Source organism: Thamnophis elegans, chromosome 9 (genome assembly GCF_009769535.1).
Source record: "Thamnophis elegans isolate rThaEle1 chromosome 9, rThaEle1.pri, whole genome shotgun sequence".
NCBI lineage: Eukaryota > Metazoa > Chordata > Lepidosauria > Squamata > Colubridae > Thamnophis > Thamnophis elegans.
Genome location: NC_045549.1, coordinates 12,885,178 through 12,908,003, shown reverse-complemented (window position 1 = coordinate 12,908,003; position 22,826 = coordinate 12,885,178). Strand labels below are relative to the sequence as shown.

General features: G+C 41.6%; 1 protein-coding gene across 4 annotated transcripts in view; it reads left to right on the top strand.

Annotated features, from left to right (window-relative positions):
- MAPK10 (mitogen-activated protein kinase 10) overlaps positions 1 to 22,826 on the top strand; it is a 120,694-nt gene that overhangs the window by 8,081 nt on the left and 89,787 nt on the right. For 2 of the 4 annotated variants that reach the window (XM_032224188.1, XM_032224187.1), the window contains exon 2: positions 11,375 to 11,544. In XM_032224188.1, the coding sequence (XP_032080079.1) occupies positions 11,375 to 11,544 (170 nt within the window). Of the gene's footprint in view, positions 1 to 11,374; positions 11,545 to 22,826 lie in introns of those variants that run through there. The other 2 variants (XM_032224190.1, XM_032224189.1) reach the window with 1 other exon arrangement.

Sequence of the window (22,826 nt, the reverse complement as noted above, 5' to 3'; positions counted from 1 at the left end):
GACCCCCTTATCATAAAGGACTATAAAATGATAACCAGAACATTGAATTGCACCCAGAAGCCTGCTGGGTTAAAGTATGAATTTGTAACAATGATGTAACTCAAATAAACTTTGTGCTCCAAAAAATGTGCAGTGTTACATTCTGGATTAGCTGATGCTTCCAAGTACCTTCACATACAGTGCATTGCAGCAATCCAATTGGGGAGTGACAAAGGCAATGTTTCTCAACCTCAGCAACTTTCAGATGTATGGACTTCAACTCCCAGAATTCCCCAGCCAGCAACTTCCAGGAGTTGAAGTCCACACATTTGAAACTTGCTATGGTTGAGAAACATTGGACTAAGGCATGAGTGACTTGAGCAGAGCCTCCCAGACCAGGAATGAAGGCAATTGGCACACCACATTTGTGCAACTCGTCTTATCTACAGCTGCCATGTGTTCTTCAAGCATGATTCATGAGTCCGGGAGCCATAATTGTTCAGGATAGCAACACTGTCCACTGTCTAGAGTTAAAGGAGGAAAAATCCCCATATCCAGCATCCCTTCAAACCCAATGATCCAGTAGGTGACAGGAGCCATGACACATTTCCTACAGTCCGACAATGCTTGCAAAATGTATGGCCTTACCAAGTGGTATCAACACTTCACATGATCTTGATTCTATCTCTTTGTTAATGCAGTCTAGGACTGTGTTGGCTTTTGTGGTAGCTGCAAACTCTTCATTCTATCTACTTCTTCACCACTTTGAAGGATGTTATCTAATCATGGATGGTTGAAGGCTCAAAGTGACATCAATAGCCATAAAACGATCTTCTCATAGCCATACATCCCATACACTCACAACACAGGAGCCATGGCTTATTTCCTGCAGTCAGACAATGCTTGCAAAATGTGCTTGGTGCTACCAGGCCTTGCTAGGAAATCCTGAGTTAGAGTGGTTTGTTTTTTCTGTCATCCTTTCTCTCCCACTCATCTTCTTGGAGGGCTAGATATGCCAAATGCTAAATTCCCATGACCCAACCGACTGGGTAAAATTTAGCCTTGTCTATGACCTTTATGGGACGCGGTGGCTCAGGGGCTGAGCTTGTGGATCAGAAAGATCGGCAGTTCGGCGTTTCGAATCCCTAGCGCCGCATAACAGAGTGAGCTCCCATTACTTGTCCCAGCTTCTGCCATCTGAGCAGTTCGAAAGCATGTAAAAATGCAAGTAGAAAAATAGGAACCACCTTTGGTGGGAAGGTAACAGTGCTCGATGCGCCTTCAGCGTTTAGTCAGGCCAGCTACATGACCACAGAAACGTCTTTGGACAGCACTGGCTCTTTGGCTTTGAAATGGAGATGAGCACCGCCCCCTAGAGCTGGGAACAACTAGCACATATGTATGAGAGGAACCTTTACCTTTATGGCCTTTATTGTTAAATTGACCCTTTGGGAGTTAACCGACTGGACTAACATGCTCTCCTTCGCCCATCATTGGCCAATATTTTGAGAATAAGTCTTTATGTAATAGAATTGACCCAGAACTACTGTTGAACCAATATTGCTTGTTGTTAGATAGGTTTGGTTTTTAAATCTTTCCGACCTTCTGATTCTTCTGGACAGAAACAGTACCAGCTCATTGGCGATATGGGCGATGCTATATTAAAAAATAATATTTTGTTTAATTTACTCTTGTCAAAGTGGCATGTAGCTCCTCTTGTTTGTGCAACTTTCTGGTGTATTTTCCAATTTCGTTTGTGAGGTGACAATACTCAGAAGCCCTTCTTCTTGCTATGATTGAAGCTTCCAAAAAAAAAAAAACCCCGCACCCCATAATGCATAGTAGACAGATGGCAAGCTTACTCCTAGCACCTGCAACCAAAGACTTGAGTGTGCCTTCTGGGTATTCGCCAACATGCGATTGCAGCTTCTCCCAACACGCAATGCTTTGAGGTCTTCACCAAAGACGATGTAAGAAAGCCCACAGGCAACTAAATTATGCTATTCAGTTTATTCTGCAAATTTGTTCATATCAACATCTCCTTCTGGCGATGTTTACAGATCATCCCCCTATCCTACATCCCCATTCCACAAATGCACATCTCTGGCTTTTCAATGCATGCTCCATGCTGGGCAGCTTGTAAAAATAAATACACTTAAAAGTGGAAGGTAATTAGGAGGAAGCCATTTTTGGCAATTATCCAGGAACAGATTAACATGCTGCACCTCAGATTTTCCCTCGAAGCATAGAATTCTTCATTCTCTCTCCCTGCCCCTCCCTTCCTGGCTTAATGACAGCAGTTTCCATATGTTGTCTTTGGTGCTTGTTTTATTATTTGGAGGTTTTTTTAAAAAATTATTTAGATTTACCTCAGAAAGCAAGGCCAAAATCTTGAGAATGTGTGCTGAAGCATGAACATCTAGTAAGGCAAACCCAGGTGTCTGGTCAAAGAATTGGTTCAGAATTATTATTACGTATTATTTGTATCATTAAAATACAATAAACAGAACAGAACAGAACAGAGTAGAGTAGAGTAGAGTAGAGCAGTGTTTTTCAACCTTTTTTGTGCAAAGGCACACTTTTTTCATGAAAAAAATCACGAGGCACACCACCATTAGAAAATGTTAAAAAAATTTAACTCTGTGCCTATATTGACTATATATAAAGTAATTCTCCCACGGCACACCTTACACTATGTCACGGCACACTAGTGTGCCGCGGCACAGTGGTTGAAAAACACTGGAGTAGAGTAGAGTAGAATAGAATAGAATAGAATAGAATAGAATAGAATAGAATAGAATAGAAGTCTTTATTGGCTAAGTGTGATTGGACACACAAGGAATTTGTCTTTGGTGCCTAAGCTCTCAGTGTATATATAAGAGAAGATACAGGAAAAAGGAAAAAGAATGTATGAAATTGTAGAAGATGGGGAAAAAAGAAAGCTATAACCCATCCAGAAGGTACAAGACATATATTCACACATATACATAAAAATATAGGTAGTCAAATATAGGTATTCATTTTACAACTTTTACAAGCTATCGTCTAATAATAGCTACTTATTTTACAACTGCCTCATTTAGCAATTGTTTGCAGTTATGACAGTGAGGAGGTGGCGCAGTGGTTAGGGTGCAGTACTGCAGGCCACTTCAGCTGACTGTTATCTGCAGTTCAGCGGTTCTAATCTCACCGGTTCAAGGTTGACTCAGCCTTCCATCCTTCCGAGGTGGGTGAAATGAGGACCCAGACTGTGGGGGCGATATGCTGACTCTGTAAACCGCTTAGAGAGGGCTGAAAGCCCTATGAAGCGGTATATAAGTCTAACTGCTATTGCTATTGCTATTGCTAAAATGTAATTTTGTGACCAATCCCGGAATCCTACGGGATTGGGCGGCATATAAATTTATTAAATTACAATTACAATTACAATGCCCCCTTTTATAACCATCACAGCATCTCTCCCTCAATTGTGTGCTTGCCAACTGCTATTGGTTAGTGTATGTTGTCCTGTTTAAAATCGAAAGCACAGTTAAGATAAGATGTTTCACTCAGAAACTGCTTTGTTTAATGACTGAGTTGTGAGTCCAAATTGTAGCTGTAAAATGAGCACCACCTCATAAAAGTTGTACAATAACCATTTTGCTTAATTTTTTTTACAATCATCCATAGCTAATTGTTCTGACCTCCCCCCCTCCGTACGCTGAGGCAAGGCAAGACAAGATTACTGCTAGACAATTTATTCATAGTAAATTAACACACTGACAAGACTTGGGCAGCAATCCAGACTTCTAGTCTTCCAAGATACACCTGAGAGCTTCTCCAGCATTGGTATAAATAGTTGAATCCTGCAAACAGCCTCCTCCCAAAGTCTCTCCTTATATATACTCTCTTGGGAGGAGCCTAATTACAACCACCTGGGTCCAATTATCTTCTGTATCTGCGCAGTTGCTCTCAGCGTTTATCTGCCCGCCTTTGTCTGGCGTCTCCCTTATCTCCTCCCTACTGCTCCGAGACCTGATATCATGGGCACACTCCCTTTGGCCTTCACCGCTGCTCCATGCCTCAGGCGCCTCCTGGTGGCCAACCAGCCTCTCTGGTCCCTGCTCGGAGTCGGAACCCTGTCCAGGGTCCTCCACATCTTCCAGAGCCGACTCATAGGGCCCCTTGCTATCGGAGTCTGTTTGCAGCTCCAACGGCTCCTGCTGGGCCACAACAGCTAATGTATATTGATAAAATACTGATAGATTGCTGATGACATCAATGTGCAGATGATTGAATAGTTGGAGCCATTGTGCGCTAAAAGAATCCAGGGGAGAGCCTGTGATACTGCATGCATAAGTGTTCTCTTCTTGTCCATAAATATCATAATAAGGGTTGGGATCTACTGGAAAAGGGGTTGGACAAATTGGGCGTAGGTGGACTGTCAGGGAATTGCGTAGCAGCTGTCCAGATGAAGTCAGAAACACTAACACAAAAGTTGCAATCTTTATTGTCATCATCCAAAAAGAAAAAAACAACACAAGATAGTCACAAATACAAGAACATCATGAGGTAAATTAAACAGTTTACAGAACACATAGAAGAAAAAAGACGGGGGAAAAGAGAAACTCCCTTCCCCCCTGTATACTACAGCAACTAATCATAGTGTATTTTTCTCAGAGCTGAAGAAGCTTCTTATATGAGAAGCGAAAGGTCTTCAAAGAAAAACCAGAAAGTCCAGTTGCCTGTTGAAAAAGCACCTTTGGGACAACCATGACCTGGATGACTGGGAATCTCCATAGATAATCATAGTGTAGATTGGCTCGTGCACGAAACAGCACCCTCCAATCAATCAACTACAACTTTGTGTCCTGACCTATTGTACACTTTACTGTTCTGGCTACAAAATTCAATATCCTAACATGGACCCTTTCCTTTATCTGGGAAGATAAGCAGTGCTGGGTAGCTGTGTCCATCCTGCATTTAAACTTCTTAGAGAGGGACGTTAAGACAGGAGACTTAACATTAAAATAGTGTACCCTTCCAGATAGCTCTGAAGCTTGGAGGGTTGAGCCAAAAATACGATTAATAAATTGTACAGATCCAGGCAAACCCCTGGTAGTAGCCCTTGATGGGACTGGTGCAGCTGCCTAGAGATATGCATGCATCGATGGTGATAACCACTTTAATTCTCTTGATAGTAACATACAAATAATTATTGCCAGAAAGTATTTCTCCGGACTCCTTCCTAGGAGAATTACTTGAAATGTGCACATGGCAGTGTGTTAGCAATGAAAATACATTCTTTCCCACCTGATATTTAATCAGTTTTTCTTGTGCATGGGAAGCTGGTTCTTTCTTTTTACTTCTTTGTGCTGAATAAATGCATGTATCTAGGGATGCTTGATCGGGAGGGCTGCAATGGCTCAGTGGTTAAAGACACTGAGCTTGTCATCTGGCAGCCCGGGTACAAGACAGGGTGCGATCCCGTTACTTGCTCCAGCTCCTGTCCACCTCGCAGTTTGAAAGCATGCAAATGCAAGTAGATTAATAGGTAGCACTTCTACCTATTAATAGGTGGGAAGGTAACAGCATTCCATCAGAGACGGGTTCCTACTGGTTTGGACCAGTTCGGCCGAGTAGGTAGTAACTCAGCCTGCCATGCCCCCAAACCGGTTCTCTCGATGGGCCGTCATCTTGTTTTTTTGCTTCTGTGCACAGAAGCATTTTTTTAGTAGTGTGCATGTGCGCGTATACAGCGCGTCCCTGAACAAACCGGCAGTAGCAGCAACTGAATCTCACCCCTGCATTCCATGTGCCTTTAGCATGTAGTCATGCTGACCACATGACTAGAAATTTTCTTGGGACCACACTGGCTTACCCGGCCAAGAAAAGAAGATAAGCATTCTGCCTAAGAGTCGGACACAAAACTGACAGGGAAATCTTTACCTTTTACCAAAGCAAAGAAAAGGGGGAAGAAGTGGACAACTTTAAAAATAACAACAGCTGTTTAAATTTAACTGAAGTTAAATTAAAAGTTGTTCATGTTTACTATTTAATATGTTTAATTATCATCTCTTTGGGTCACATCAAAATTACAATTTTGCTATAACTTTTGAAGGATTCAAAAAGTTGTAAATACTAGGAAACAACACTCAGCCTGGGCCCAGGTTATACACTTCTACTCTATGTCACATCCCTGAATTTGCATAGAATCTTTTAAAATTGATGCTTACTCTAATCATCATCATCATCATCATCCTCTTTGAATGACCCTGGGAACTGAATGGAGCTGTTTACTGGTTGGATGCCCATCCTGTCGCCAATGCGGAGTTTTGTTCAGCAGATGAATTATCATTGTGTCCAGAGAGAGAAATATCTGCCTCTACCTAGGGTCGAACTCACAGCCTCCTGACTGTGAAGCAAGAGCTCTACTCAATGCTTACTCTAATGATAATTGTAGTTTTAAAATAAACAAACAAAAGAGGAAACCATAAAAGTCCTTTGGCCAAGAAGTGGAGATGAGCATTGTGCCCTGGAGTCAGACATGACTGACACAGAAACCTTTACCTTTGCTCTTGCTTGATCAGGAATAGCAATAGCACTTAGACTTATATACTGCTTCACCAGGGATGGGTTCCTGCTGGCATTATTACTGGTTCGGTGCCTGAAAAACTTTGCTCGCTTCGCTTGCATGCACGCCGGATGCGCGCTCTGCACCTGAGCACATTTGCAGTTAAAAAGGTTGCGCATGCTCACACCATTAAAAGAAGGGGGGATTATATTTTTTCAATGAAGATTGTTGTGCGCATGTGCAGAACAGAAAATAAAGATGGCGGCACCCAGGATAGAACCAGTACAGTCATGTGTTTGGCCGAGTTACTACCTATTCGGCTGAACCAGGCCGAACCGGTAGGAACCCACCTCTGCTGCTTCACAGTGCTTTACAGCTCCCTCTAAGTGGTTTACGGAATCAGCCTATCGCCCCCAACAATCTGGGTCCTCATTTTACTGACCTCGGAAGGGTGGAAGGCTGAGTCAACCTTGAGCTGGTGAGAATCGAACCCCTGGCAGTGGAATGCAGTGTTAACCTGCAACCCTGCATTCTAACCACAGCGCCACCACAGCTCCTAGCTCCTAATGCTGGGAATCCTAGCATTAAGTTTCTCTCTTCAATTGGAGGCAACCTGTCATGGACAATTAGCAATAGCAATAGCAGTAGACTTATATACCGCTTCATAGGCCTTTCAGGTCTCTCTAAGCGGTTTACAGAGAGTCAGCATATTGCCCCCAACAATCTGGGTCCTCATTTTACCCACCTCGGAAGGATGGAAGGCTGAGTCAACCCTGAGCCGGTGAGATTTGAACCGCTGACCTGCTGATCTAGCAGTAGCCTGCAGTGCTGCATTTAACCACTGCGCCACCTTGGCTCTTAATGAGGCTGAAGATAAGGGTTAGGACTTCTATGCATGGCTGCTGTGTTCACGATGCCTTGTCCTTTCCACCAATGTGCTTTCTTTGTGGTCACCATCCATTTCTGACTGGTTCACCACAATTAGAAGCAGACAGCCAATTTTTTACTCAACTTCTTTTTGAACTCCAAGCAAACGGGGGCTTGAAAGAAACAGCTCAAGTGTTTTCATTCAAGATGATTCTGATTTCGATAAAGCTGTGCACAGCAAATAATTTTGCAGTGCTTTCTTTAAAAAAAAAAAGGATACTCCTTTGGTTAGTATAAAGGAAGTTAATGTACGATATATGTCTACGTGAAAAGTGATGATCAAACCAAATTTAATAGTTTAATACGCAAATACAATTAACCTTTTTAGAAGGTAGCTATAATTTTCATTTTCACTTTCTATTTTCTTGTGAAAATGACTTTCTTACTGGAAAAGGCTATAAAAATAACATGTCTCATATGTTGTAAAGTAGGATGTATTAATTGCAGTAATTAAATCTTTTATTAGTTATGTCTTCAACCAAAGTTTAGGAACCTAGATATTCCTATTACGTGTACTTTCCTAATCCTGGCTTATTTCAAAGATGATCATTGATTCATTCATTTCCCATCTTTATTATTTTTACAAATAATTCAAGGGGCAAACATATCCAATACAGTTTCCTCCTCCTGTTTTCCCCCACAACCATAACCCTGTGAGGCGGCATGGGCTGAGAGAGAGTGGCCCAAAGTTATCCAGCTGGCTTTCATGGCTAAGGCAGGACTTGAACTCATGGTCTCTAGTTTTCTAGCCGGGTACCTTAAACCTTACACCAAACTGGTTCTAAGATACACTATTCCCCGCAGTTGTTTCCTTGCCCCTGTTCCAAACTCTGCAAATTTCCAAATACAATTCAGAATGTGTGTGCTCATTTTTAAAAATAAGCATGACTTATAGTAAGACACTATCAGAGTTTCTTTACTATCAGTTTGTATCTGTGTCTGCTTGCACACAAATGTCTTTGCTTTCTGTTTCCTGGGTTAAATGGGCGCTGCCCCAGGGGAACACTTTGCCTGGTGTCTATTCTTAGATCATTTCTTCATTATTTAAATGTTATTTAATGTTTTCCTCCCTAAGCTGTTGTCATTTTGTTAGTTTTTATTTCCAGTCTTCCTGTTCTACACAGATTATTTGTGACACTATTCTATTATTCTTGTCAGGCAGTGTATAATTTTTAATGTGTTGGAAATAACATGTTTATCTATCTATCTATATAAAATGAGTGTGTGTGTGTGTGTGTGTGTGTGTGTTCCAGCATAACTCTGGAACGCCTCAAGCAATTTCAACCAAACTTGGTACATAGATGACATCCTCTCTGGAAACAAATACTTTGGGGGTAAGACACCCCTAACACCCCTGGGGGGGGGTGTTTGGTTAAGATACAGCCTGTTGTGCCTTAAAGTGGCTTCTACCGTACTGTCATAAAATGGCTTCTACTGTACAGCGCAGTGGAGTTGCCATGATAATGGCTTCACAGCACTCCACAAGGGGGCTCCCTCTGATAAGGGGGAAAATCCAACATTAGAAATTACTTTTGGTCTGGACATTTTCAACAAAATCAGGGCTTTTCCTGTCTAATACAGGATTAGGATAAATAAATACCCGGGCAACGCCAGGTTATCAGCTAGTTTATGAAATAAAGTACAAGCGCATGAACACAAATCAACCTCAAATCTCATTTTTATTATAACATAGGAACGTACTAAGGATATTAGGGAAATATAAATAATAATGTATTGTGGATTTCAGTTCCTTGGGGTTTTATTTATTTTGGGGCACATTTTGAATTTGCACTAGGATTTAATCCTGGAAATGTAATAGAAATATAATATGAAACTCTGCTCCTGTCCTTCTTTTTTTGCCACCACTCGTGTTAAAATCTGACGTCCATTATTCACTGGAGCAATGTCTTTGTTGTGATTAAGAAGGGAGTACATAAATTCACAGCTGTAACTGTCTCCCGTGATCAATAGCCCTAAATCTAACCTTAACCCATTTGGCAGGAGGGGAAAAAGAGAGCTGAAATAAGCAGACTTAATTGATTGGTGTGCAAAAACTTTTTGGCAGGCAAAAATAGAACAAGAGCCATAAAAGTCTTAAGATTAGCTGTCCTGAATAACATCTAGCTTGAACTGAGAGAAAGATCATGTCTGAAAAAATTACCATGCCACATGCGATGAAAGTAATTGGCGTGACCCGTCAAAACCGCGCTCGACTAAGCCGCGCCCGATTAAACCGCGTCGCTGACGTCATCAACAGGGCGACAACAGCCAGCGCGGAGAAAGAAGGGCGCTTTAAATAGCGCTTTGAAAGCAAGCCGATTCAACTTAAGGTAAGGGTTAGCTTTAGGGTTAGCTTTAGGGTTAGCTTTAGGGTTAGGTTAAGGTTTAGGGTTAGGTTAAGGTTTAGGGTTAGGTTAAGGTTTAGGGTTAGGTTTAGGGTTAGGGTTAGGTTAAGGGTTAGGATTAGGTTTAGGGTTAGGTTAAGGGTTAGGTTAAGGGTAGGTTTAGGGTTAGGTTTAGGGTTAGGTTTAGGGGGGTTAGGTTTAGGTTTAGGGGTTAATTTTAAGTTTAGGATTTACAGTGTGCTTCTGTCTCCGCGCTGTTGTCGCCCTGTTGATGACGTCAGCGGCACGGTTTAGTCGGGCACGGTTTAGTCGAGCGCGGTTTTGTGGTGGAACCAGTAATTGGTAGGTATGCCCCTTGGCAAACTAAGGTTTCAACTAGATCAGGGGTGTCAAACTCAAGGCCTGTGGGCCAGATCCGGTCCACTGGGTGGCGCGCAAGGCCGCCCTGGAATCAGCAAAGGACCAGCCCGTGGTGCCTCGGCCAGCTAAAATGGAGCATGGCCCTCACAAGCTCCATTTTCGCTGGCAGAGAGTTGCAGCAGAAAATGAAGCGCATGCGCCTGTTTTCACTCGCAGAGCAATTGGGCCACCACAGGCGCCCATGACATGAGTGACGTCGAGCTAGTCACCATGGCCACCCCCCCAGCCCTCATGAGTTCAAACACAATCCTGATGCGGCCCTCAATGAAATCGAGTTTGATACCCCTGAACTAGATCATCACATTAAGTCACACGTACATGTTATTTTTCAAGCATGCTTCCATAAATAATTACTGGTGAGCCTATGGCATCTATTACACAATTTTGAAAGTTTTCACATTTATATAATAAGGTTCTGAGGAAGACTGCATTTTGACAGGGCTATATCAAGTGCACAACAGACAGTTTTTACTTTACACACCAAATATCATTTTTTGTTAACTCCTATTTACAAACATATTTTAGTATTTACAAAGGGGGATTCTTGTCCAGAGAAGGAAAACATGTTTATTAGAGTATTCATGAACTGGCAGAGACATGGTAACAAGGTCAGTCAATGAATAGGCATGATAACAGGTCAGCAATGGGGCTTTTTTGGAAAACAGAAACTTAAGCAAGAAATCTGGGCATGGCTTAGCTCCGTGCTCAGCTCTAAAACTGAAACTAGCCTATCTGAACTGAAACAAAACTGTTCTCTCCTCTGCCTGTGAACCAGCTGTTGGTATTGCATATTTACTTATGTATTATATTATCTATAAAGAGAACTTAATGAATCCTGCTGAATCGGTTACCTGTGTGTGCTTTCTGGATTTGATTTCTGCAACAAACTCTTGACAATGTTATACAAACTCTTGTGCTCAGCCTAATAGATCTTTTACCTATAACTTGCTTTGTAAAGTTAGATTTCATCTTTCTAAGCAAAACCTATGACTAAATTCCTTTTTACTGAGGTATTTAAAGAACTGGGTATAGATATAAATATCTGAATATTGAAATTAGCAATGTGTTTTGAGCAGCTCATTATGCTCCGGGTTTATTGAATTTCTGTTGTCTTTCTCTCTTTGTCTACATCGTTCCATCTTCATAACAGGGATTTGGGAAACAAGTGGATGTGTCATATATTGCCAAATACTACAACATGAGTAAAAGCAAAGTTGACAACCAGTTCTACAGTGTGGAAGTAGGTGACTCGACCTTCACAGTTCTCAAACGCTACCAGAACTTAAAACCAATCGGCTCTGGAGCTCAGGGAATAGTTTGGTAAGAGTTGCTCAGTTTTTCTCAATCTTTATTCCTTGTGAATTGAGTAATGCCACCTCTGGTATGCATTAAGTACAGGTATCCTTGACCTATGACCACAATTGAACCCAGAATTCCTGTTGCTAAGTGAGACATTTTTTAAGGGAGCTTAGCCCCATTTTACGACCTTTCTTGCCACAGATGTTAAGTGAACCACTGCGGTTTGTAAGCTAGTCACGCGGTTGCTAAGTGAATCTGGCTTCCCTATTGACTTTGCTGGTCAGAAGTTCGCCAAAGCTGATCACATGACCCCTGGACACTGCAACCGTTATAAATACATGCCAGTTGCCAAGCCTCTGAATTTTGATCACATGACCATGCGGATGCTGCAACAGTCATAAGTGTGAAAAATGGCCACAAGTCACTTTTTTTCAGTGCCGTTGTAATTTCAAATAAACACCAAATGAACAGTTGTAAGTCATGGATTACCTGTATGAGTCATGAACGTTGCCTTAAATTACAATTAAAATGTATGCAAAGGTTGAAATAAGAGGTGGGGGGGGAGGCTTAATGCTTAAAGATCGTAAGAGTACTATTTTGGTTTGCTGGTTCCCCCTCCCGCCTCCAGATTCTACATTGCATGGTACTAAATGCCACAAATGAAAATAAATTAACTGTGATTAATTGTGATTGTGATGGAATAGCTACTGGTCAATCTATAAAAACTAATTAAAGTGTTTTGAGTCTAATGTGGCATACCTATGATAGTTTCCGAGTCTTCCATGCTTATAAAAATACTAGAAGTAAGGGACTAAAGGTGTCACTAATCTATGCTAATCTCTGCTTATTTCTGGAAATAATTTGTTGTTGTTAGTTGCAAAGTGATGTCCGAGCCATTGCGACCCCATGGGCAACATTCCTTCAGGCCTTCCTGTCCTCTACCATCCTTTGAAGTCCATTTAAGCTCATGCCTATTGCTTTGGTGACTCCATCCAGCCACCTCATTCTCTGTCGTCCCCTTCTTCTTTTGCCCTCCATCTTTCCCAGCATTAGGCTCTTCTCCAGGGAGTCCTTCCTTCTCATTAGGTGGCCAAAGTATTTGAGTTTCATCTTCAGGATCTGGCCTTCTAAAGAGCAGTCAGGGTTGATCTCCTCTAGGACTGGCTGGTATGATAACTTGCAGTCCAAGAGACTTGCTGGAGTCTTCTCCTGCATGATAGTTCAAAGGCCTCAATTTTTTGGCGCTCAACCTTCCTTATGGTCCATCCTTCACAGCCATCCATTGCAACTGGAAAAACCATAGCCTTGACTATACACACTTTTGTTGGCAGGGCGATGTCTCTGCTTTTTAGTATGCTGTCTAGATTTGCCGTAGCGTCCCTCCCCAGGAGCAAACATCTTTTAATTTCTTGGCTGCAGTCTCCATCTGCGGTGATCTTGGAGCCCAGGAAAGGAAAATCTGTCACTACCTCCATGGAAATAATAGTATTCATTTTTTCCTGCACATATTAGATACTAGCTAGCAAACGGATATTGTGGTACACAGCTTACACATTTTTGCAGCTTCTTCCAGAAAGAACATTTCAAGCAGAAGAGTAATTTCCCCCTTTGCTGTTCAAGAACAATCTGGGATTTGCCAGGCAATATGTCTCATCCTGTATAATTTTTGAAATTGTCACAAATTCAAGGTTCCCAAAGTTGACGGGACCATTAATCCTTCTTCATGGAGGGAAAAAGAAAAAACCTGACATTTCAGCGAAACATATAAATAATATTGTGAAGGTTGCATTATAAAACAGGAAGGGCTTATCAATCTCACAGTGTAAATAATCAGGTCCTCTATGGTTTATGCAAGTATTTTTCTGATGAATGGTCTTGGTTCTAGTGCCTTAAAACCCTCTATAGTCTACTTGTTTCTTTTCTTTCCTGGAATGTTTTGATAGATTTTGGGATATTCTTTCTATTTTCATTATGAAAATAGATGGTTCATTATGAACAGGGGTGGGTTTCTTGCCCCGTTCCAACCGGTTCGGTTGGAATGGGGCCGGCGGCGTCCTTGTGCACGCGTGCAGTGCACGCATGCATACTAGCGTCTGTGCGATGCTTCAGCTGCTCCTGGAGGATCGCGCAGGCGCTGTATGCGTCCTGCGCACGCGTGGAAGCGCAGAACTCGTCAAAACCGGGTAAGAAACGCGGGCGGGCGGGTGGACCCTTCGGCGTTCCCGGAAGTTACTCCCGGGTTCGCCGACCAACCGGTTCGCGGGGACCGCCGCGAACCGCCTGAAACCCACCCCTGATTATGAACCATCACCTTTCTATTAATTTGGTAGCTAATTTTATGTTATACAAAGGGTTAAGCTATTCTCCAAAGTACCTGAAGGCAGGACAAGAAGCAACAGATGGAAACTAATCAAGGAGAGAAGCAATCTAGAACTAAGGAGAAATTTCCTGACAATTAGAACAATTAATCAGTGGAATAACTTGCCTCCAGAAGTTGTGAATGCTCCAACACTGGAAGTTTTTAAGTAGATATTGGAAAGCCATTTGTCTGAAGTGGTGTAGGGTTTCCTGGATTAGAAGCCTTCCAAGGTCCCTTCCAACGCTGTTATTCTGTATTTCCTGTTAAAGTGACAAAATTGCACGGATCAAACTTAAGTATGATCCTAAATCCTCTCTCCATTTCTCCTGACATTCGCTTTGATGGTAAGATCATACTGAATTTCCTTCCTAACAATACTTACAGGACTGGAGGCTAAAACATATGAAGAACGGTTTCAGAAATTGGGTATGTTTTTAGTCTAATGAAAAAAAAAAGACTAGGGGTGATATCAGTGGTGGGATTCAGCCAGTTTGCATCTATTTGGGAGAACTGGTTGTTAACTTTCTAAGCAGTTCAGAGAACTGGTTGTGGGAGGAAATCTCCTTTTGTTTTTTCCACTTTGTAGGGCTAATCCTGTAAGGAAGGCAGGAAGGAAACATTCTGGTGTTTCTAGTCTAATCTTTACTGCCCTGCTTACAGAAACTGTCTCTCTGGTTAACCCTTATTACATTCTAACAACTAAGGTGAAGCGCCCATTGACCTGAGTGACATTGAGATGGCCACGCCCATGCGGTCACATGACCAGCGAGCCCCGCTACCCAGATGGTCATTAGGGCAGAGAACCGGTTGTTAGATTTTTTGAATCCCACCACTGGTATAAGGTCTCCTGCTTGTGCAGGGGATTGGGCTAGAAGACCTTCAAGTTCCCTTCCAACTCTCTTATTCTGCCAAGTAAAAAAAAACAAGTAGAAATAGGCATTTGTGATGAATCAGCAGGAGGAAAAGACTTCAAATCTACTCAGAGTTTAATTTTATTTGTTTGTTGCTTCCACAACGTTCTCCACTCCTATGGGGATTGAAACCACCCCCACATCTGTTTAGAAACATATGACAGTGTCTCATAGGACAATATTTTCTAGCAGATTGGGTTTAGCTCAGGAACAGTCTTTCTCATTTCCTGCTGGTTCATCCTTTCAGTAGGAGTGCTGGAGGTTGGGAATTATTCTAATAGAAAGTGGGCGTAGAAGTCATAGAAATAAGAATTTCATAGAATTATAAAACTGTAAGTAGCTATTAATGCGAGAGCATTGTAGTGGTTAAGGAATCAGGCTAGAAACATGGAGACCTTGAATTCTAGTCCTGGCACAAAACCAGCTGGGTGACCTGTAGCTGGTAACTCTTTCTCAGCCCTAGGAAGGAAGTATTTCTGAAAAACCTTGCCAAGATAACTGCAGGGATGTATCCAGAGAACTGGCTGTGATTGAACAGAAGAAAAAACAGCCATATAGCATAGAATAGAATAGAATAGAATAGAATAAAATAGAACAGAACAGAACAAGGAATGGAATGGAATGGAATAGAATAGAACAGAACAGAATGAGGAATGGAATGGAATAGAACAGAACAGAACAGAATGAGGAATGGAATGGAATGGAATAGAATAGAACAGAACAGAACAGAACAAGGAATGGAATGGAATGGAATAGAATAGAATAGAACAGAACAGAATGAGGAATGGAATAGAATAGAACAGAACAGAACAGAATGAGGAATGGAATGGAATAGAATAGAATAGAACAGAACAGAATGAGGAATGGAATGGAATAGAATAGAATAGAGTAGAATAGAACAGAACAGAATGAGGAATGGAATGGAATGGAATAGAGTAGAATAGAACAGAACAGAATGAGGAATGGAATAGAATAGAATAGAACAGAACAGAATGAGGAATGGAATAGAATGGAATAGAATGGAATAGAATGGAATAGAATAGAATAGAATAGAACAGAACAGAATGAGGAATGGAATAGAATAGAATAGAACAGAACAGAATGAGGAATGGAATAGAATGGAATAGAATGGAATAGAATAGAATAGAACAGAATAGAACAGAATAGAATAGAATTATTTATTGGCCAAGTGTGATTGGACACACAAGGAATTTACCTTTGGTGCATATACTCTCAATGTACATAAAGAAAAATAAAATAGAATACATTCATCAAGAATCATATGATACAACACAGTGAAAGTCATAGGTTACTAATAAGCAATCAAATCATACTAGGAAACAAATAAAGCAATATAAATTTAAAGCAACATGGTTATAGTCATAAGTTGAAAGAGATAGGTACTAGTAAAGAGATAGGTACTAGAAATGAAGAGAAGAATAATAGTAATACAGTCTTAGTAGATAATTTGACAGTGTTGTGGGGATTAGTTGTTTAGCAGAGCGATGGCATTTGGGGAAAAAACTGTCCTTGTGTCTAATTGTTCTGGTGCGCAGTGCCCTATAGCGTCGTTTTAAGGGTAGAAGTTGAAACAATTTATGTCTACAATATGAGGGGTCTGTAGATATTTTCACGGCCCTCTTTTTGACTCGTGCAGTGTACAAGTCCTCCATGGAAGGCAGGTTGGTAGCAATTGTTTTTTCTGCAGATCTAATTATCCTTTGAAGTTTGATTTGGTTGCAGAGCCAAACCAGACAGATATGGAGGTGCAGATGACAGACCCAATAATTCCTCTGCAGAACAGAATCAGCAGCTCTTTGGGCTGTTTGAACTTTCTGAGTTGGTGCAGAAAGAATATTCTTCGTTGTGCTTTTTGATGACATTTTTGATGTTAGGCGTCCATTTTAAGTCTTGAGATATGATAGGATCTAGAAACGCGAAGTCCATCAAGGTCAATTCCCTGTTCGGAAACTAAAATGGTCACCCATTCAAGGTAGAACCAGTCCTCCACTCTTTCCTAGAATCTTCCCAAATTCATGATCCCTGCATCAATGACACTATCTAACCATCTCATCCTCTGCCGACCGTCCCCTTCTCCTTTTGCCTTCAATCTTTCCCAACATCAGGGTCTTTTCCAACGAGTCCTTACAGAAATGAACGGTATAAGACAAATTGCTCATTATGAAATTATTTTGCTTTTTTGCTCCGAAAGCAGGGGGGAAAAAAACCCTAAATGGAAGCAGAGCAATGTCAGAGCTTTTGTATTGGCTGGGAGATTAAAAAAATGACTGACATACAACTGATCAGCATTGCTTGTCTGTACTGCCAACATATGACTCACAGGTGGGTTCCTACCGGTTTGGCCCGGTTTAGCTGAACCGGTAGTGGTTTGGCGGCCTGGGTCGCTGGAACTGGCAGTGACACAGGCCTGCCACGCCCCCAACTGGTTCTCCCAGCAGCGCCTCCATTTGATTTTTGCTTCTGCGCATACACTGAGCAATTTTTATTGCACTGTGCATGCACACACGGCGCAGCCCATGACAATAGTGACTGCCAGAACACATCCCTGATATGATTATGAGCTAAAGGACAGGGGAAGGGATGTCTGGACCCCTTATGTCACGTGTTCAATGTGTTTGTGTAATTTGGTTTCTAAAAAGACTCCTGGGAGCTCCTTGTGTCATACAAAGTCAGCAGGGCCGGGGCAGACAAATTCCCGTGGAGAATAAGGAAACCTGGATGAATGGGATCTAACCAATTCACATCCGACAATAATTACGTTTTCTCGTTCCTTCACCATTAATGGTGCAGCTATCAGTTGCAGTAATGGTCCCTCAAAGTTTAAATAGAAAAGTAGTACTTCAGGCATAGAAAAATGCCAGGCTTAAAAAAAAAATGCTGTTTTTATAGAAGCATCATGAAGTCTGATCTTTTTTGTGTGTGCCAAAAGTCCAATGATAAACATTGAACCAACATAACACATGTTATTTTCTCAAGCCTAGCAAGGAAAGATGCTTCATCTCTGTCAAATAGTCTTGGCAATTTAGTCTCAATCCATTTTTTCTTTTTAGCTTGCAAAGCAAAACCAGACCGAATGAGACTGGAAATTTCTGGCCAAGTATATTTGCAGTACAAACCTTCCTCCCCAAATGTTTGCTGTTAAGAAAATTATACAGTAGAAGGAAAGTGGTTAAAGGCTTTAGTCCTTTGCTAAGTTTAAACTTTTAAGGGCTGGATATCAGCAAAATTATAACCCAGCACTCCTGACAAAGTCATATGAAAAGGCAACTTCACCCAGAAAGAGAGATATTTTTGTATTTTCATTACATTGACTTCTATTCAATTGCTGTTCCAAGGAAAAGTGAATAACTGCACCTCTGTCCATTCTTAGCCTTCCTTCCTTCCTCCCTCCCTCCCTATTTCATTGGAACCAGGGGTGGGCTGCTACAAGTTCACCCAAGAACCCATAGCTAACATTATGGCCTGTTCGGAGAACCTCCAAATCCCACCCATGGCTGGCCCCACCCTGCCCTGCCCTCCCACCCCACCCCTCCCAGGAGTCTCCACAGGGCCCGTTTTAGATGGGAGGTAAGTTTTAGATGGGAGGGCCCGCACGAACACTCGGGGAGGGGGAAAGCGGGCTTTCCGGGAGGCCAAAAATGCTGTATTCGGTGTATAAGACACACCAACATTTCCACCCACTTTTAGGGGGGAAAAGGTGTGTCTTATACTCCAAAAGATATAGTAATTATGGAGGGCTTGCACATCATGCTAAACAAAAAGACCCATTATTAATTTTATCACATAGTACATCTAAGCTGGGCTAGCAAGCCAAGGGGCAGGTTTGCAGCTTACCTTATTAAGGGTCCATAATTTAATGCAGAAGTCAATTAAAAGCAAATTAAATAAAATATCTGACACCCTCTCAGGGCATGGAAATAAGTGCAGGGGTAGTGGTATAAAATATAAACATATAAAAATTGGAAGAGTTGTAGCACAGAGAAAATCTGAAGGCAGGATAAACCTTGCCATTTTTTTTGATACAAGAGAAAATTGAAATTCAACACTGGAATATGAATTATTACTGGGCCCCTTTCAAGCTTAAGAGTTGTGCAGCAATAAAAGGAAAAGGTTGGCATGGTGATTATTTGACAAATCCTTCCATCCATTTGATAAAAACCCCATTTTTAGCTCTTGCTGATGCTATTGAGAAAAGCACATCGCAGGCATATACTCTGTATTTATGTTCTTTTATGTTTCAGACATCTTTTATCATGATGCTTGTTATTGAGACACAGCTTTGTGAAATGTGGAGTTCAGAAAAATCTTTTCTGAGGCATTATTTCCTGTCTTTTTAGCTATTTTTTGTCCATTGATAATGGGTGTTGGAAGTCATAGCTCACAATACTTGGAAGATATGAAGTCTCCAAACACTAATGTATATCTGCTTAGTAAGTAAAAGTGTGACTTCTATAAAGAATAGAATGTGTGACGTCTATATGAAAACAGGGCTTTGATTATAACCACCCTTGTAGAAATAAAAGCTATCATATATTCATATGTCATATATTCCAATAACTTAGAACTAAGGAGACATTTTCTGACAGTGAGAACAATTAACCACTGGAACAGCTTGCCTCCAGAGGTTGTGAATGCTCCAACACTGGAAGTTTTTAAGAAGATGTTGGCTAACTATTTGTCTGAAATGGTGTAGGGTTTCCTGCCTAGGCAGGGGGTTGGACTAGAAGACCTCCAAGGTCCCTTCCAACTCTGTTATTCTATTCTATTCTATTCTATTCTATTCCATTCCATTCCATTCCATTCCATTCCATTCCATTCTATTCTATTCTATGGGTCCATAAGGTAAAATCTTCACATTCAGGCCTAGAATTGGCTGTTTACTGATGAAACAAATATGGTTCTATAGGTGTGAGGTTTAATTTGCTATTTTTCAAACATGAGTTTATAGGGATATTATGGTATCAACAAAACAAATCCAGTTTTTCAAAGAAAGTGGAGCTGGTGGCAGACTCGGACGATGAGGAGGTTGGGGAGGAACGTGGGCCAGTTCTAGAGTCCGGGAAAGGCTCTGATAGATACCCTGTGTTGGACACAGAGATAAAGCCAGGGCCGCTCTATATGGGGCAGCCCTTGAAGAGCATTCGGAGACTTCAACTGGTCCAGAATGTGGCCGCACGAGCGATTGTGGGTGTACCTCGATACACCCACGTCACACCTATCCTCCGCGAGCTGCACTGGCTTCCAATCGGTCTCCGGATACGCTTCAAGGTGCTAGTTATTACTTATAAAGCCCTTCATGGTATTGGACCTGGGTACTTGAGAGACCGCCTGCTGCCAATTACCTCCCAAAGACCCATTAGATCGCACAGGGTCGGCCTCCTCCGGGTTCCATCCACCAGCCAATGCCATCTGGCTACGACCCGGGGGAGGGCCTTCTCTGTTGCAGCTCCGGCCCTTTGGAACGAACTCCCCGTGGAGATTCGGACCCTCACCTCTCTCCCTGCTTTCCAAAAAGCCGTTAAAACCTGGCTGTGTCGGCAGGCCTGGGGTTGATGAGCTCCCTTCCCCTCTCGACAGGTGTGGTTGTTGGTCATTTTAAATGTTTATTTTGTACTTGTAAGTTTCCCCTTCCCGTTTAAGTTGTTCGCCACCCCGAGTCCCTTTTAGGGAATAGGGCGGCATATAAATAAAATAAAACTTAAACTTAAACATTCGACATTTCCCAGCCCCCGGAGAGGCAACTGCCTTTAGAGGCTGATACGAGTGAGGAGGAAGAACAGCTGAGGACTGTTCCAGATGCACGTATGTGCAGAGCAGTTAGAAGAGATGAGCAACGGAGGACAAGGACTTAACTCAGGAAGCAAAGCATACGTGGACGCTGAATGGCCCCTCCCTGGCTGGAGAATAAATAGAAACAAAGTGGAGTGGTTGTCATAGAAGACAACAGCTCGTATTTCTGAAGATTTTGCTCATTGTGTTTCCTGCCACAAAGACTACTTGCCAGAACTTAATGGGAGCTGGGAACTCGTGGCCTTGCAATTAATTGCAAGGAACTGATAAGGTCTGTTGCTGCAGTTAACTCCTTGAAGGACTAATGCCTGGACTTTTCAGTGGGTAAATGCAATTAATTCACAAGAGGTAAATAAAGAGGGGGGTTTTGTGGCAAGGAGTCTGTTTCTTGCTTCTGCTAAGGCTGGGTCAGAACACATAGATACAGTGAGGTCAGGAAGCACTCTTAGATGATGGATCAGCTTTATTATATAATGGTACCACATCTGCAGCAAGCTAAACCCAAAAAGTCTAGCTTCATAAAAGACTAACCACAGAAACGCTCCACATGGAGCTGCCCTTGAAAAGTGTTCGGAGACTACAGTTAGTCCAGAATGCAGCCGCGCGAGCGATACTGGGTGTACCAAGGTACACCCATATTACACCTATCCTCCGCGAGCTGCACTGGCTTCCTATTGGTCTCCGAGCACGATTCAAGGTGCTGATTATTACTTTTAAAGCCCTACATGGCTTAGGACCCGGATATCTACGAGACGGTCTTCTGCCGCACACCTCCCTAAGACCGATAAGATCGCACAGGATGGGCCTTCTCCAGGTGCCATCAGCTGGACAATGTCGGCTGGCGACGCCTCGGAATAGGGCCTTCTCTGTTGCCGCTCCGGCCCTATGGAATGAGCTACCCCCAGAGATCCAGACCCTACCCACTCTCATGGCCTTCTGAAAAGCTATCAAAACCTGGCTATTCCGGCAGGCCTGGGGCTGTTGACCTCTTGACTGAGGTCCAGCCCCGCTTAGACTGGGTGCATGGTGTGTTTCTTTTAATCTGTTGTGTTTACTTGCTTTTAATCCTTTTTAATATTCTTATTTCTGTAAGCTGGCCGGAGTCCTCTGGGATTGGGCGGCCTATAAATTCAATAAATAGAATAGAATAGAATAGAATAGAAACAGGGTGGCAGGTAAAAAGGAACACAGCATATTGCTTAAAAACATTTACAGCAATGTTTATGTGTCGCAACATTTTCCTGCAGGTTCTACTTGGTTAGAAATATTTGTCACTGTTACTTGGATATAACAAAAACCACTTTTTTAAAAAAACCAAAGTACCACACGACTTTTTAACTCTTTTTCATTTTTTCCAATGTATTTGTTTGGATAAATTATGGCTGAGATAATGCAAGTAACAATTTTCTGTCAAGGATGCCTGCAGAGCTTGGGACATTTTTTTTTCCAACCAGCTTGAATTTTGCCTACCTTCTTACTAATTCAAATATATAATTTAGGATGTACAAAAGGTGTTATTAAATGTATGCCAGATGCTAAAGCCAAATGCTTAATCACAGTCCCTACAGAAAAAAAATTCTGTGTTCTACAGCCATAATTGGTTTGCTAAAGCAATAATTTCTATGTCATGTATATACTCTGTGCCAAAAATGGTGCTTATGCCAAGCTCATCATCTACATTAAATTATTTTTTGGGGCAGAATTTATTAGCAAAAATTGTGATTTTAATGATTTGGATCCAAAAGTAGAAAAAAAAGTCTTGATTTCCTGAATAAAAGTTAAGTGATACCTAGAGATAACTTTAGTATTTTTTTTTAGGTAGGAAAAGGAATGATTTTTTTAGAAACACAATTATTCTCTATAGCAAACTATACTTAATTTATCTATGTTGATGCATGAAAAATACTGGTGCAAATAAAGAATTAAAAAGTTCCCTGGATTTTAATGAAGACATAAAGGCAAAATTTCTTTTAATTTGTTGAACCCATTTGTCTAAGTACATACAGATATTTCTGATCTCAGAAGATCAGAAATCTACAAATTGCACATACGATTATTCCTTCCAAATAATTCTACCTGAATTAGTGGTGAAAAGGTGATAAAATATTTAATATAGATCACTCTGCACATTGTAATGAGAATGGATCTTTCATATTAATATTCAATTTATTATTATTGCTGATCAGTAAAGCAAAACACAAAACCATCCGTAAAAAGGATTT